Source organism: Anopheles stephensi, chromosome 3, assembly GCF_013141755.1.
Source record: "Anopheles stephensi strain Indian chromosome 3, UCI_ANSTEP_V1.0, whole genome shotgun sequence".
NCBI lineage: Eukaryota > Metazoa > Arthropoda > Insecta > Diptera > Culicidae > Anopheles > Anopheles stephensi.
In genome coordinates, this window is record NC_050203.1 from 27,668,761 (window position 1) to 27,683,960 (window position 15,200).

General features: G+C 46.1%; 3 protein-coding genes across 12 annotated transcripts in view; 1 reads left to right on the top strand and 2 right to left on the bottom strand.

Moving 5' to 3' along the window:
- Window positions 1–238: 238 nt before the first annotated feature.
- LOC118511550 lies at window positions 239–1,076 on the bottom strand. The gene is made up of 3 exons (XM_036054769.1): window positions 634–1,076; window positions 491–567; window positions 239–418 (listed from the first exon to the last, which is right to left on the bottom strand). The coding sequence occupies exons 1-3, from the start codon at window positions 870–872 to the stop codon at window positions 390–392; spliced, it is 345 nt and encodes a 114-aa protein (XP_035910662.1). The 5' UTR covers window positions 873–1,076; the 3' UTR covers window positions 239–389.
- Window positions 1,077–1,394: 318 nt separating this feature from the next.
- On the top strand, window positions 1,395–4,705 carry LOC118511551 (polynucleotide 5'-hydroxyl-kinase NOL9). Its single transcript, XM_036054770.1, has 5 exons — window positions 1,395–1,572; window positions 1,703–1,783; window positions 1,858–4,018; window positions 4,088–4,230; window positions 4,303–4,705. Exons 2-5 carry the CDS (start codon window positions 1,720–1,722, stop codon window positions 4,506–4,508), a joined length of 2,574 nt encoding a protein of 857 aa, XP_035910663.1. The 5' UTR covers window positions 1,395–1,572; window positions 1,703–1,719; the 3' UTR covers window positions 4,509–4,705.
- A 783-nt stretch (window positions 4,706–5,488) lies between these two features.
- The window catches only part of LOC118511552, a 116,725-nt gene continuing 107,013 nt past the window's right edge, over window positions 5,489–15,200 (bottom strand). For 8 of the 10 annotated variants that reach the window (XM_036054778.1, XM_036054777.1, XM_036054771.1 and 5 more), the window contains 8 exons: window positions 13,809–14,315; window positions 11,762–11,989; window positions 10,651–11,027; window positions 10,017–10,587; window positions 9,782–9,946; window positions 9,112–9,718; window positions 8,798–9,010; window positions 5,489–8,696 (listed from right to left, as the gene is read on the bottom strand). In XM_036054778.1, the coding sequence (XP_035910671.1) occupies window positions 8,572–8,696; window positions 8,798–9,010; window positions 9,112–9,718; window positions 9,782–9,946; window positions 10,017–10,587; window positions 10,651–11,027; window positions 11,762–11,989; window positions 13,809–14,315 (2,793 nt within the window). In that variant the 3' untranslated portion in view covers window positions 5,489–8,571. The remainder of the gene's footprint in view (window positions 8,697–8,797; window positions 9,011–9,111; window positions 9,719–9,781; window positions 9,947–10,016; window positions 10,588–10,650; window positions 11,028–11,761; window positions 11,990–13,808; window positions 14,316–15,200) is intronic. The other 2 variants (XM_036054779.1, XM_036054780.1) reach the window with 2 other exon arrangements.

The following is a 15,200-nucleotide window of genomic DNA, read 5'->3' on the forward strand; positions in this document are numbered from 1 at the left end:
ACTGAACCGTTTTGAGTTGGCTCATCGAAAGGACGTATACAGTAAGGGGAAGCAGCAAATGATCTGTCTGCCAATAGCATGTATGGAATTGGTAGCGACAATTCGTCTCGCAGGCACTCTGCTTCGGGTATGCTTGTTTCGCTACTTTCTAACAAGCGACGAAGACGAGACTGGCGAAAAATACTAGCCGACGAGTATTGTCCTTTAGCTCCAACGGTAACGTGCATAAAGTTGGAATTGGCATTCACAACGGCCAACAGCACAATGCTGTAAAACTGTTTGTGGTTCCAATAGTCGCTGCCAGCCTTCGCCGATCGTTTGATAGCAATGTGCTTTCCACAGATGGTCCCTATCGCAGGCGGGATTTTCGTGAAAATTCTTTACACACCTTACGCCATTCTGATTTCGTGAAAGGAAGCTGCAATGCGGAAAATGAAACCATATAGCAAAATGACTGGTCACCAATTGTAGTTATCAGACGGAAAAGTACCTTTACGTATTTGCGAAGGAACGTGATTAGGAAGGTGCACACCTCGGGGATGAATAAGGCGATCGATTGCTGCGGCACTTGCAAATAGGGAGTATTAATGTTGCGTCGATATTCAAACTGGACTGGACTGGTCATTCACTTACCCAATAGGCCCTTTCCAGCGTTTTATAACTTTAATCAGGAAGCCAGAAACCTTAAGGTGATTATCAGCATTTGTTTCGGTGTAATCGCATCCCGTGTGTAAGCTTCCGGCCGACGGAGGCGAAAAGGTGACAGGGACAGCAAGTATTTGAAATCTTCTAGGGGCATCTTCATAAAGTCGATGATCGTGTTTTGTAGCTCCTCGTCCAACGCGATCATGCCTTCCATGCGTGGGTCCCATACTCTTCTACTGTTGTACTGATGAAGATACAGATGAATGATTAGGGTTCAAGCAGTGGTAAAGTTTAGTATCGCTATTTTCAATTCACTACTCATTGGGAAGCTTTTGTAAAGGTTGAGGATCCTACAATATTCTTAACACATCCAGCACATTACGCTTTGTTGACAAACAGACCAGCGCGATGGAGGTTGTGGTTATTCGTAGGAAAATGACCGCCAAAAGGGTTCCGACATCGGTCTGTTTTGTATGTATGAATATTTCATCGAAAAACATCGCCCATGATGACGATGATTTTGAAAAGTTTGTTCGACAATTCAAAATTTATTATTTTTGTGCTGTTTTCAGCGCAAAACTGAGGAAGTAGCTCAAAATTAATTAAAATAAAGTTTTATCTCTTTTAATTTTTAAATTTGTGATACTATTTCATTAAATTCATCACGAAACGTAGCAAAACAAAGTGTCGGATGTTGTCGACTGTCGACATTGACGGATCGGTTGACATTTCTCCGGCCCTGGCGAGAACTGTCAAACAATGAGCATGCACGGGTGGATTTACGTTAGGAACAAAACGCCGGATTTCAAGAAATAACACGTTCAATTGCGTACCGAGAATTCGTGTTTTAAGTGTCCTTCGTACTGTTCCGGGTACTTTTCTTGCGTGATTGAAGGAAAATCGGGCACGTAGTACGGCTATTTAAAGGTTTGTAGCGTATTTGTGCCTTGGAATGGTCTCATCCAGTTACTGGAATGTTCGATCTATTCGCATGCCTGTGCAAGCAGGCTGTACTATTCGTGCTAATCTGTTTCATTGTCTCACATTGTTTTTTCAGAACGCACTGGCAAAAAGATGGGGAAAGTGAAGCATCCCAGCAAAGGTGCGGCGAATGGACACACAAAATCCAACCACACCGGTACGAAAACACCAAAAAATGCCATTAATCGTGGGGAGGCTTATGAAAATCCATCTCTTTTCATCCCATTGCAGGCGGCGGTGTGCAAAAACGGGCCAAGAAACTTAACCCCAATGCGTCGCGTTCCTGTGACGTGGCAGCGAAACACACCGGAAGCATGAAACAACCGAAGCGACCGGAAAAAGCAAGCAAAGAAAGCACTTCTTCTGGGTGGTCTGTTGAGAGCGGTGAATGTCGGCCCAGTAACGAGGGCAATTCGAAAAGCTGGACCGGGCCACCGCTTCGTTCGAATGCCAGCGCCAAGCCCCAAGTGGTGGCGTTTAAGCGTAAGGCACTTAGGGTTGAAGATTTGTACGACAGTAGCGACTTGGAAAGTAGCGACGATAACGACTGGGGCACCGACGAAGATCTGGATGAATATGATGATTTCGGCGATGAAATGTACGATGTGGATGATTTTGACGACCTGCCCTATGCCCACGTATATTCTCGTAAAGATTTTGATGATGATGATGGCGACTATGGCGAGTATGACGATTACGACGAGTTCGACGATTCCGATATGAACTCTTCGCTCGAGAGCGGTTCCTTCTCGTCGGAGAAATCCAGCTCATCGGAGAGCAACTACCGCAAGTACATAAACAATGGGGAACGGTACGATAGCGGCGATAGTTCGGACGAAGATTATGAAGTAGCCGAAGACGATACCAATACCGTTCATATTCCGTACGGTGCAGCCGTTATGCATGATTTGAGCGATGATAATCTCGCCTTCGATCCACAAAGCAAGCGTGGACAGATCATCGAGCTGCCGAACGACGCTAATGAACGCGAGGCTTCCGTTGTGCAGGAAGCTACCGAAGTGAAGCAAGTCGAAGAAAAAGTCATCGAGCAGAAGGAGCCCGATGTAGCGCAGGATGAAGAGGAGGAGGAAGAGGCAGATAACTCGAGCCCGCCGACCGTACCGATCAACCCAACACCGACAGAATATCAATTTTTCAATGCAGTCGACTTACGCATGTCGCTTGCCGTGCTGAAATCACCCATCTACATGTACGGCCACCTGTCCGTGCAGGTCCTGTCGGGAAGGGTGGAAATGTTGGGCTACCAGCTGGACGTGGCGGAGAAACGTACCGTGTACGCATCGGGTGGCTACAATGCGATCAACCTCACTCCCCTGCCAACTCCGGCCACCTTCAGCAAGGCAGCACTGGAGCGTATCGTTGGCAAACTGAAGCCACATTTTATCGAGTCCGACATTGAGACGCTCGTAAAGCAGTTCGATCCGTCCAACAGTGTGCTTGTGCTGTTGCGGGCGGATCTGTTCAGTGCGACCGATACCGTACCGTTGGTGTGTAAGGTGCTGCCGTACTACAATCTGTTCCCGACTGCGCTTACCCTCGACAATGGTTCACCCTTCCGTACGACGGAAATGCTGCTCGAGATAGCGCTGTTCCAGCCGGCAGCGAAAAATGTACCCCTGTTTCAAGCGAATCCGGCCTGGGATGCGGTACAGCTGAAGCCGGACAGCCGTCTGATTGTGGTCGGTGGCAAGGGTTCGGGAAAGTCTACCCTCTGCCAGTATTTGATCAACCGGCACATCAAACAGTTTGGGCGAATTCTGCTGATCGATCTCGACATTGGGCAGCCGTTGCTGTTTTTACCGGAAACGGTGAGCGTTAGCCTGGTGGAGGCACCGATCCTCGGTGTGGGCTACTTTGCGGATGTGAAACCTATCTGGTGTCAACTGTTCGGAAGCTTCAACGTGGTCTCCTCGCCGTTGGTTTACGTGCAGAACGTACGTTCCTTGGTGCGGTTCTGCGCGGAGCATCCGGACCTGAAGGGCATACCGTGGATCATCAACACAATGGGATACGTGGTAGGATTCGGCGAGGAGCTGACGAACGCGATCGTACGGCTCGTGCAGCCAACCGATCTGGTACAGCTAACAATACCGAAGCTGTCCAAAAAGCAGCTACCGATGAACAAAGCACAGAACTACGCCAATCAGCTCAAGCCGGACCTGGTGAATGCGTTCAAGTTTAACATCCTGCACGAGGAGGTTCAACTGCAGTCGAACCCGGTCAAATATAGTTTCTACGAGTTTGAGGTTGCGTTTGAGACGAGCAGCGAATCGTTCTACCCACCGAGACGACGCACCATAGCGATCATGGCGCAGCTGGTAAAGATTTTGGGCGATACGGCCGAATCGTTTGCCGATGTTAAGCCACACGTGTAAGTGCAGCCCTGTTTTTTTGCCCTTCAAATTCCATTATTCATTGTCAATATTTCCTTCGTTTGCAGAGCTCGCATGGACGATCTCCAAATTTTAATCACGCGCGACGAACATCGCCCTTCCAAGGAGATGCTGCTGGCCACGCTGAACGCCACCATGGTATATCTGTGCGAAAGCCTTCCAAATGGACAGTACAATTGCTTCGGTGTTGGTAAGTTAAAATTAAAAAGGAATAATTAAAAAAAAAGAATAGGAAGAAAACATGATCGGTTATCCCTCGCAGGAATCGTGCGCAGTGTCGATGAGAAGGAGAACGTGTATCTGCTGCACGCGCTGTCACCGGAACAGTTGGCCAAAGCGAAGGTGCTGGCCCTGTGCAACACAAGCCTTCCGAGTCAAGTGTATTTGCAGCACAGTCCCAACATTGAGGGTACATTGCCGTACCTGCAAAACATCGCACCCACCACCTCCACAACCCAATCCGCTTAAGTTTTACCTCTGCGTTGCGTTAAGTTAAAACCTTCTCGATTTTCAAATTAATTCCGTAGCAAAACTTTAAAAGTTGTCCCATTTTTCGTAATTTCAATCTCACTCTCCCCATACCTATACGTCCGTTTGTCATCATCGTTTTCGTTGCCGTTTGTCGAAAAATGCAGCAAAGAAAGCCATTTTGTTAAGTGTTAAAATATTGTGTTCCGAAGTTTGATGTCGAATAACCTCCGAAATTGAATGTATAGGTGAACGTGCCAAAATCCAGATTGCTTCGAGATGATAGGGACAACAGTCAGTTGTTGTGGGTTTGTTCCCTGGTCCTGGCAAAAGGAAGATCGAGTCCCTTTGGAGACCCTGTGCAGAATGTAAGTTGAAGGCCTCCAACATGCCTCGAATCTGCTGACTAGCCCAGAGTCACAGGCCAATAGGAGACATTGTACGAGTCTCTTTAGGGAGTTCGAGGCCCTCTAAATAATTAGAACCTCTCAGGTGATAGACGCGCAAGGCTTATAAAAGACTTGGTAGTTGAAGAGGTCTTATCTAACTATAGGTCTCTTTGTCCAAGCTTAATCTACTAAGAGATCTCATAGTCCAAGTTATACCTACCAAGAGATATCGTTGTCCAATCTTACCTTACTACGAGATCTCGTAGACTAAGTGCAGTGAGGAGTCGCAATCGGAAGGACTTCATCAATCAAGACACTGCGTAATCTAAGACGCGGCGTCACCCCAGGAGCTTCATCAGAGACATTGGCGCCAAAGGGGTCACATCTCTCTAGAGAGCCTTCTCGTATAAGAGGACTTTTCGGGGAAGGGGCTCTGAGTCATGTCAGCCACAGGACTTCTCGAATCTCCATGCACACTAACTACGCTTCTCAAGAATGTCTATAAACGTAAGCAAATCGTATAGAATTTCTTTGGGACATCTTCCATAGATATCTCAACAATCTACTAACAGAAAATAAATCACAATGGAGTTTCATTTTTAGTAAGGTTTTGTTTTTATTAAAAAATGTACAATTTGGTTATCATCGGTTCGGTTCTTCTTCGGCTGCTCTTACTTTCGTGGCGACTTTCGCCCTACCGCTCCATCTCTCGCCCTCTCCTGGTTGGGGTCTTCACACCCATTTGAATCGTCAAATTTAGAATCAAAGAGTCGCATGTACGTGTGTGTTTGCTGTCCCAGAGATATCTCCGAGGGTTGCAAAACACGGTCCAGTTATAGACCATCGTCGTCTTCACTCCCTGCAACGCACCGCGCCCTTCGTGCGCACCTTAATGCATCCAATTTAAATATATTTTTAAATGTATATGTATATATATCTATATACTTTTGTTTTAATGTATAGTACTTAATTTTTCTTTCGCCTTCCTCTCATTGCGCTTTTACATGCCTTATGTCTTAAACTATACGGGTTTGCTTCTCCATTCCACATCACTCACATGCTTGCTATCATTTTATGGCGGTGCATTATCCCTTCGGTTCCCTCGCAATCTGTTGGCCTTTTCCCAGTGCACTAAGTTCCGCTGTCGTATTCTGCGTAAGTTCAGTCAATTTCGTCCTGAAGTTTAATCTGACCCATTTCATTCGTAGAAGACTTCTGTTTTCCCGCGATCAGAGCTTAGCTAAAGGTGTGTAAATTTTTCCTATAACGCATGTGGTCGGGTACGTTTGCGATGAGGGCGTATGGCATGATGAACGATGATTAGGTTATGAGAGAAGAGTCCTCCCTTATGGTATGATTTGTCACGTACTCTATCGAACGGTGAGGTGGCTAGTAGTTGTTTACTTTACAATCTCGCGTGTGAAAATTGAACTAGACCTGTTAGTTGTAATATCAACCCGCATTCGCTACTAGCTGATGGATAACCGAGTTGATGTGCTCCAGCTGGCGGATCAAGACTCTTGGAGGCCCTCTAAGCAGAATGAAAGATGGAGGTCCTCTAAATGATCGAGTCTCTCCGGACCTAACAATCAGCCTACAACAAGATACCACTTGCAGTCCCTTGAAAGCTCGGGACCCGAAGCATCTGCTCTGCTTTACTTACACTATGATCCGCTTCTGATGCCTTCTACTACGTTTGAAAGGTTTGCATGGATGGGTGTAAAAAAAAAACGAATGACGATTGACTTGACTTGGCAAAACTGCGAACTGGGGGGTCCTTATCAAAAGTCGGCTTTTTTTAAAAAAATGGGACAACTTTTGTATATTAGTTCGGTTCGGTGTGTGCGAGATGATGATCACCATTCGAGGTTTACTGTTTCCTTCTATCTGACGCTATCCACGTACTGGGTCTATCAATTGGAGTGGTTTGCATAGTAATTGGCGAGGGAAAGAAATCAAAAGGCTTCCTGCTTGACGCTATAGGATTACACTTTTGCTGGTCCTAATTGGTGTGTAACATCAAATTCCTTCTTGCAAAACTTCATACGACAACAGTTAAAGCAACACAACACGGTACATCTTGTTGGGGCTCTGAAATCGTCCCTGCAGCTGAGATCGTTGGATCCTCTGTTCCTCGGTTCGAGCGACTGTGCTCTGTGGCGTCTGCTGCTTGGTTAGTTGGAAATCTCTTATCGTGCTAAGCATCTATGGCAAAACGGAGGAGCAACGTGGTATGCTGATGTCTCCCGAGCGAGTAAGTTCGTTTGCGGACATGCCATCGTAACCGGTTACAAACTCCTTCTCGTCTACTCCCGATTTAAGCTCATTAAAATTTGTGACACTAGGAGAAAGGTTGGTTGGTTGGTTGATTGGTTGGGATCTATACGGTCGGTTGTGTATGGCTCAAGGTCCAGTCTTGAGCACAACAGCTTTTACTCTCCCAATCCTTTCGTTACCCTGTCGTGTGAATGATTGTGCGTTTTGTGTTTTTTTTTTCTCTTAATGCCGCAGTTTTAGTGTTGGAGGAGTCGAGCCCATCGATCCTGCCAACGAATGCCAACTAAAATTCTGTTCCAGCCAATTTCCAACAAGTCAGCTGGTGTTCCTACCTTCTCTGCAGGAAAAAAAAAACAAATCGGAATCGTGTGTAGTGTGCGGCAGGGTGTGACCTGGTTAGCCCTCTTGAGGAACCTTAACACTAAACCGGAACCTTACTACCTTACGCGCAAAGACTAAATCCCATGCATGCATCTATCACTATCCGATCGGGAGGGGAGCCACCATCATCAAGTCCACTGTTTTAAGGGCTGCGCAAAGGCTTTCAGGCGCAAATGAAAAGCGGAACGGGGGGTTCAATTCGGGCGATTACTTTCGAACTTTTAACCGAATCATTTTTTTAACACTACTACACGTACCTAACGCTACTACTGAAACGCTCTGTAAATGACTATAAATTGATTTCTTCCGCGTTTGCGCTTACCGACTACATCATTCACCATCATCGTACTCAGCGGGACTAAATTACACGCTTATCGTCAACGACTCCGTTGATCCTGTCCGGGTCACGTCCACATATCCCTGTTTTCCTTTTCACTGTTCATCACCACCGTTCGGTTCTGGTCGTCACACGCCAACGGTGGCGTATACACTTTAGTGAGTTTCTTATCCTTCCCTTCAAACGCTGACGGGGTTGGCAACAAAAACCGGAGTCCCCGAGTTGATTGGTCATCAAAAAAAAAAAAAAAATTGTGGAGACCTGATGCCAGCTAGTTTAGCAATATCGGCAAACAATAATACCTTTTGCATAATTTCTCCCAATGATCGAACGAAATTGCTTTGCTCCCTGTTCCGTAAACTAAAGACTTACTAACCGAAACCTTATCATTCCTCTTATCATATGCTCGCACGGATGCTATCCTACCTGCGCTATTCGGAGGCATGCCACTTCCGCCGCGAGCTGATTGTAATTACTTGCATGCGTGCGTGTGTCTGTGCTTTTATCTTCTTGCTGTTTTGTTTTTGGTGTTCTGGTAAATCGAGTGAGAAAATGTGTCAGGGCGTCTCAGAAGTTAAAATTAAAGATCATCGGAACATCGCTTTTTTTAAGAAAAAAACCAAAGAACAACGCTAACACAACATTAATTGCTGTCACCGTTGCGCGGTGGACGCCTGGCCTATGGTGACACGTACGGTGGTGGCCGCCGGTAGGACGGGGTGACGGGCGACTTGCCGCGCGATTCGCGCCCACCAACAATCACCGGCTGCGGTGGCACGTACTCGTCCACATCTTCGTTTTCACCTGATGTAGTGAGAGAGAGAGAGAGAGAGAGATCGAGAATTATCCGGCTTGTTCGTTGAGATATCCTGGAAGATCGTCTAGACAGAGGTATCTCTACTCACCATCATTGTTGGTACTGCTGTACGACGGTGGCAATAGCGGTGGCTTCTCGTCCTTCAGTATGACCGGCGACTTGTTCCCGATCTCCGGCTTCTCGTCCAGCTCGTCCTGGAAAATGACCGGTATGCCCTTGGAACGGAACGACTTCCGCTCTTCGTCGGTACCTTGTGGATTGGACGAGGAGGAGGAGGCGATAGGTTTGAAATTGATATATTCTGTCATTACTCATCAAATATTAGTTCTTCCGGTGGGGCAGGGTGCGCTGCGTGTTAGTGCCGAAGGGGGTTTGATGTTATGAAGGCGAGGCCCTACTTACCCAGTTCCATTTTGCCCGTTAGCCGCCGTTTGTACAGGATGCACGCAATGATGGACGCGATCAGCAGCATCACCATAATGATGACCGATGGCAACACGAACGTGAGCAGATAGTCATCCTTGGAGATGGGTTTCGGGGCGGCCTTCTCTGGTTCGCTCGTCGCGTGATGTGGTGTATCGAACCCGTGACAGTTATCCAACGGCACGAGACTCACGTTCTGGAGGCTAAACTCTTGGCCAAGGATTTCGCGCACCTTCGCCCGGATCGTACTGTCCTGGTGGAGCAAGATGTTGCGCAACGCTTCGATCTCTTCCTGTGGACAGCGCTGATGCTGACGGTTCAGGGTGGTGTTGAAGAAGGAAACCTGCACCTGACCGGTGTGATGGATCGGCCGGATGTGGTGGATCTTGATGTAGTGTGTGGAGGCGTCACCAAACACCTGTGCCAACCGCTCGACAAAGCGACGCTGCATCTGGGCGGTAATGAATTGCTCGTGCGTTATGTCCAGCGTTAGCTCGAACAGAACGCTGTAGTCCCGTTTGTGGTGTGCATTGACCACTACCACCAGGGCATCGGTCGCCGTCAAACCTTCGCGATCTTCGGCCATCTGGAAGAGAGGTAGAGTTTTTACTTCACTCATCTCTAGGACCAAAAAACGAAAGTAACTCACCAAAAGATATTCCTTACGACCGATGTCGTTGGTACGCGGGACACCGTAGAACTCCTGGTTCTTCGAATCAAACTGCAGCCAATGGTATGGGTCAAGGGTGTGACGTTCCGTCGTTAGCAGCTTCATCTTCAGATCGCCACCATCTTCCGGATCGTAGAAAGTGTCCTGTAAAATATCACCACAATAAAAAATCATCCATTGCTGCCCTAAAAGTCTAGTCAAGATCGCCACTTACCGCTGGCACTTTGAACACGAGCAGATGTCCCACGGACGCATTCACCTGATCGACCTGATTGCGCGTTTGAGGTGCAAAGTTGCGCGAGATGCTTTGCGTCGGTTTCGCCTTCGGAATTGTGGGCTTGGTACATTGCGCGATCTGTTGTCCCTGTACCGACTTGACGGTAATGTCCGGGTTGAGCGCATCGTTCAGTGCTTGCTCGGTGAGCAGTGCCACCAGCTCGTCCAGCTTCTCCTCGGGGCAACGATCTTTCGGTAGCGTTTCGTTCGTGTACACAAAGGTAGCCAAGCTTTGGTCCTGAATGCTGTTACGGATGTCACGCACAATGATGTTCGCCAGTGTTACATCGCCGAGCACGTTCGCAATACCACGGGCCGTCTCCAGGTGCCAGTCAACATTGCTGGCAAACTTGCGGTTCAGGCGTAGCGCTAGGCTGATCTCGTGGTTGAGGCTGCGGTGTGATTTGTGCTGCTGCACCATAATGTCCACCTTTTCCGTGACGGTAAGGTTGCCCGAATCGGTCGCACGCAGCTTGTATGGCCAGCGGGATACATCCTTCTCGAGGGGACTGAAAGAAAGGAAGCAGAGATATAGATGCTGTGCTAGCTTTATCCAATTTGGAAGTACTTACAGGCCATAGATCTCTTTCGTGTCCTCGTTGAACTGAATCCAGGAGCTGGGCTTAAGCGGCTGATCACGAGCATCCAGCAGCTCCAATCGTAGGTTGTTGCCGTCTTCGTTATCGTAGAACGTTTCCAGTGGGACCTGGTAGCGGTACACCTTACCGGCCGGGATGGCTTGCTTGGGAATGCGGTTCCGGATGGTCGGTGGCAGATTGGTCGGTTCGTCCAGCTCCGTTGTGAGCATCGTGGAGGTCGTTGTCGGTGCCTCGGTCGTGGTCGTAGTGGTGGTAGTTGTTGAGGGCGTCGTCGTTGGTGCCTCGGTTGTTGTGGTGGTCGTTGTAGTCGTTGTGGTGGTTGAGGTGACCGTTGTCGGCGTGGTGCTTGGCTGTAGAAATATTGGAAAGAAAGCACATTGTGAATAATATTAATATAAACCTCCTATAGAGTAAAATTGAAATAATAGTCGCTTTGAGCGAAATTATAGTCTCGCTGTCATTTGGAGACATCGTTGCTAACCTATTCTGGTCCGATTGTGCCTTTAAAAAATTAGCTATGTGAAATGCTAAATGAAGATTGATAGGTCTCTATTTACTGCCAGAAATCTTATACAAAGAGATGGCCATCTTCCACCAGGGAACTCTTATCTTGGAATAAGTATGGATATACGATTCTTGTATAGCATAGAAATAATTGTGAAGTGATCGTGTCCAGTCATGTTAAGCATACGACCTGCGGGCAGATACGATCCTCGAATCATTTCAGTGCGACCTACAGAGGACTGTTGACATATTTTACTACTGTGAACTTATCATAAGGTTTTCCAGTAGACACTTCACATCAACTTTGATAGTTGATTGAGTCCTTAATAGTTAGAAATTATATCTCCCCAGAAACTCCCTTTTTGCCTGAGGATCTTGGGGTTGGACCGCCAACAAGTTATGACTTTACTGATGGATAAAGGTATCATGTTCTGGGAAGATACATGATACCTTTATGAAGGGAAGATTATATGGGATAGGGAAGATTGGCACTAAACGTCCGAGTAGTCATGGTAACCCAAAGTAGGACTGTTAAAGCCTTCCGGACTAAAATCCTGACAGAATCTCAACCATTCCTTACCTCAGTCGACGATGGCACCGCTTGCTCGGTGGTAGTAGTGGAAGCGGTCGTTGTGGACAGTAGCCGCGGATCGGGCAGTGTACTGACGGTGGTCATCTCCACCACACCCTCCTCCTCCTCATCATCGTACTCATCGTCGTAGTTGTCGTACTCCACATTGGGGTCGTCCTCCGCATTTGCCTGCTTCGGTGTGGTAAAGGTGGAGACGGAACGTTGCGTCGTTGTAGGCTGTACCCGTTGTCGCAGTGGGAAAGGAAACAGACACCAGTTAGTAATATAAAGAGAAATGGTACAAAAATAGCCAAAAAAAAACTTAAAAGTAAAAAAAAATATTTCAAAAAGTATAAAATAAGTTTCGAGGTGAAGAAAATTTAATCGATTGTGAAGAGAGTGAAAGTAGGTAAGTAAGTAAGTTAGCTTTTGCTTGCTTTTTTGTTGATAAAATCTAGTTTGGAAAAGCGTTACTGTAAAGAAAGCGTTTTGTGCACGGTTTTGTTGAACGGTAGAACAAATGAGGTTAAGAAATGAAAGGTATGTAAATGAAAAAAAAAGTGTCATATGAACAGTATGTACAAGCAAATCGATCTTTTATGTATAAGAAGGGAACATATACAAAATGTTACAAAAAAAAAACCCGAGTCCCACACTCTTCTTACAGTAAGACAAAACAACATGATAAACGCGGATGAACGTAACGAAACTATACACAAAATTAATATACACTTTTCTTTGTACAAATTCGATTAAATAAAAAATGTCAATAGAACGGTTGTGTTTGTGTAAGTGTTTTTTTTTGAGTGGTGGGTGTTTTTGCTAAACAAAAAAGTTTTAAACCTAAAATTCGTGATCGTAGAGATATGCTGCAGTGCAACACTAGCAAACAGGTTGTTGTGCGTGTGTTTAGGTTTATTCCGACCAAAACAAAAACAACAACACAAAATGGTGGCAAAACAAAACATGGAAGCACAGGCCTAGTGCTTTGCGCTACGGTTGTCATTTTGCTGTCTTGAAGGCAGTTTTATAGATAAAAACAGAAGGAAAAATAGTCAATTGTGGCTCTTGCTGTTCGTTCGTTAAAGGTTTTGATTTTTTGTTGGTCACAAAATTATGACCTGACCCAATCAATATACTAGAACGAATCAATCAGAACAAAAACCCATAAGACGATAAGGTGTATAACAGTTGTATAACAGTTGCAGCCGACTAGCGCAATAGCTCATACACGGTGGCTCATACAACGAGTTGTGCGTTTTGGTGCTATTTAGTGTGCTAACTGGATGCATTTCATTTCTCGCAGACAAGACTGTTGGCATTATATAGCTTGTTCCACATGATTGCCTTTTTACTGCCAACAGAACAGTCTTTTCCTACTTCTAGCAATTTTTAATATAAAATATTTCAAATAAACCGTTGTGAGATATCGAAAAACAAAGTAAAACGAAAAAAAAACAGCTGCACTTGTGAACATCCGGACGCAAAATTGTTCCGGTAGACAGGCCAGGCAACAACGGGTCTAGTAGATAGCTATAGATATATGGGAGCAGTATAGTATGGTTTTTGCTACCTGGAGCTCTAGGGTAGTACTAGTAGCAACGGTATCGGGTTCTGGTGCCAGGGTGGTAGTACTGGGGTAACTGGCAGGCGCAGCGGTAGTAGTAGCGAAGGAAGTAGCAGTAGTAGTAGTTGTAGTTATAGTGTTGGTTGGTGTTGCGCTAGTTGCGATTACTGTTGTAGGAATGTTGTTGGAGGCACTGTTAGGAGGCGGTGTGCGAGTGGTAGTAGTAGTAGTAGTGGTGAATGTGTTTTGATTTTGGGAAGATTCGGTCATCGTTATCGATCCACTGCTGTCAGTGGACGTATACAGGGGCGCTGTTGGTGCGGCGGGACGGGAAGCCATTCCGGATCGCGTTTGCTCCGTTGGGTTAATGGAGTCAACGGCAGCAGCAGCAGCTTCAACAGTTGTTAGTGTGGAGAAGGTCGCAGGCTCTAGCTCATCGGCACGGGGAAGCGTGGGGGGTAGGTTTGGTGGTAGCACCGTTATACGGACCCCTTGCGAGAAGTAGTCATCCTCTTCGTCCGCTTCCTCCTCTCGCTCGTCGGCAGTGTCCTCCTCTTCCTCCTCGCTGTTGTACTCTTCGTCCAGCCGACGGCCGAATGGATGGAGGGGTGCAAACTTTTGCCTCACCGTAGTCAGTGGTACGGTACCGATCGTTGTGATCTTGTACTCGCCCGATCGTACAGTATCTTCACGGGGAGGATCCTCCCTTTCGAAGCTACCGGGTGTGGTTGTGGAAGTGAAATCGGGACTAGATTTGGAGTCCACTTCGTCGACATATTGTGGCTTTGCTTCCAAACTTTCCTCGCGTTCGTCTTCGTCCAAGTTCCAGGAGTTGGCGGGCGTCGTAGTAATTGCTGGAGTTTTGGTTGGCGAGGACTCAATGGAAGAAGCCGGAGTTGTTGAGATGGAAGTCTTCCCAGTCACAACATCGATCGAAGGGGTGGTGATGATAGTTTTGCTGGTGCTGGCTGAACCTGCCGTCGCTGCATCATCGCTCTGCGGACGTATTTGTGGCAAATGGTCCACCCGGTACATACAATCGCGTCCGATATGTGTATATTTGTGTGATGGTTGTAGATGGAGTAGTAAAAGTAATATGGTAGTTATTTTGGTAATTGTGCTACGTTTTCCACAATGGTAATCGATCGGTACTGTTAATTTAATGGTATCATGGCTAGCACGGGGTTTAAAACATTGTATAATCGTTTGTTTAGTTTTTGGAGCGCTTATTTACGCACTGCATAGGTATAGTGTGCTCTGTACTTCGCGATTCGACTATCGCTTTCGCTTACTTCTAGGTAAGGATACTACTTCATTATAGTGGAAGCACGTGCTTGATAATATAGTGTCGTAAAGCTTCAAGTTTTGCTTATCTACTACCTAGTACGGGTTGTGAATATGCTGTCTTAAATATGTTTATTTTATTGCAAACTCTTTTAAAAAAGTGTGCGTCATACTCAGGCACTAAAGCGTTGACGTGCATTTAAAGAAGAAAAAAAGGGCGTGCTTTACTAATTACACACAGAAATATGCACTATTGTAGATGCTTGTGGTATGATGGCTTTGCATTTGCGCTCTTTTTTCTCCAGCAATATTACGGACTTAAAGGGCAACCAAAGAAAACCAGGAATAAAAATCCTTTTAATTTTGTTTTCCATGCATGTAACATACCAAGCGGATCGTTTCACTCCTATATTGTTTTATGCTACGCGCTACAGAAACAAGGCAAGAATAAAAAAAGTTCACATAGACCAAAAAGTAAAAAAAAAAAAAAACGCTTTTCATGTACGCAGCTAAAATGGTAATTACGATAACAAACTCGAAATCAAACAACAAAAAAAGCTTCACAATAAAAAGAGAGAAAGAGAGTAAAAAACCATG

Excerpts from the sequence above, each read along its gene's own strand:
- LOC118511550 (XM_036054769.1), bottom strand. The coding sequence starts at position 872 with ATGGGACCCACGCATGGAAGGCATGATCGCGTTGGACGAGGAGCTACA. Across the intron at positions 568-633 it reads CGCTGGAAAGGGCCTATTGG|TGCCGCAGCAATCGATCGCC; the intron begins GTAAGTGAATGA and ends CCTATTTGCAAG. Across the intron at positions 419-490 it reads TCCTTCGCAAATACGTAAAG|CTTCCTTTCACGAAATCAGA; the intron begins GTACTTTTCCGT and ends TCCGCATTGCAG.
- LOC118511551 (XM_036054770.1), top strand. The coding sequence starts at position 1,720 with ATGGGGAAAGTGAAGCATCCCAGCAAAGGTGCGGCGAATGGACACACA. Across the intron at positions 1,784-1,857 it reads CACAAAATCCAACCACACCG|GCGGCGGTGTGCAAAAACGG; the intron begins GTACGAAAACAC and ends ATCCCATTGCAG. Across the intron at positions 4,231-4,302 it reads GTACAATTGCTTCGGTGTTG|GAATCGTGCGCAGTGTCGAT; the intron begins GTAAGTTAAAAT and ends TATCCCTCGCAG.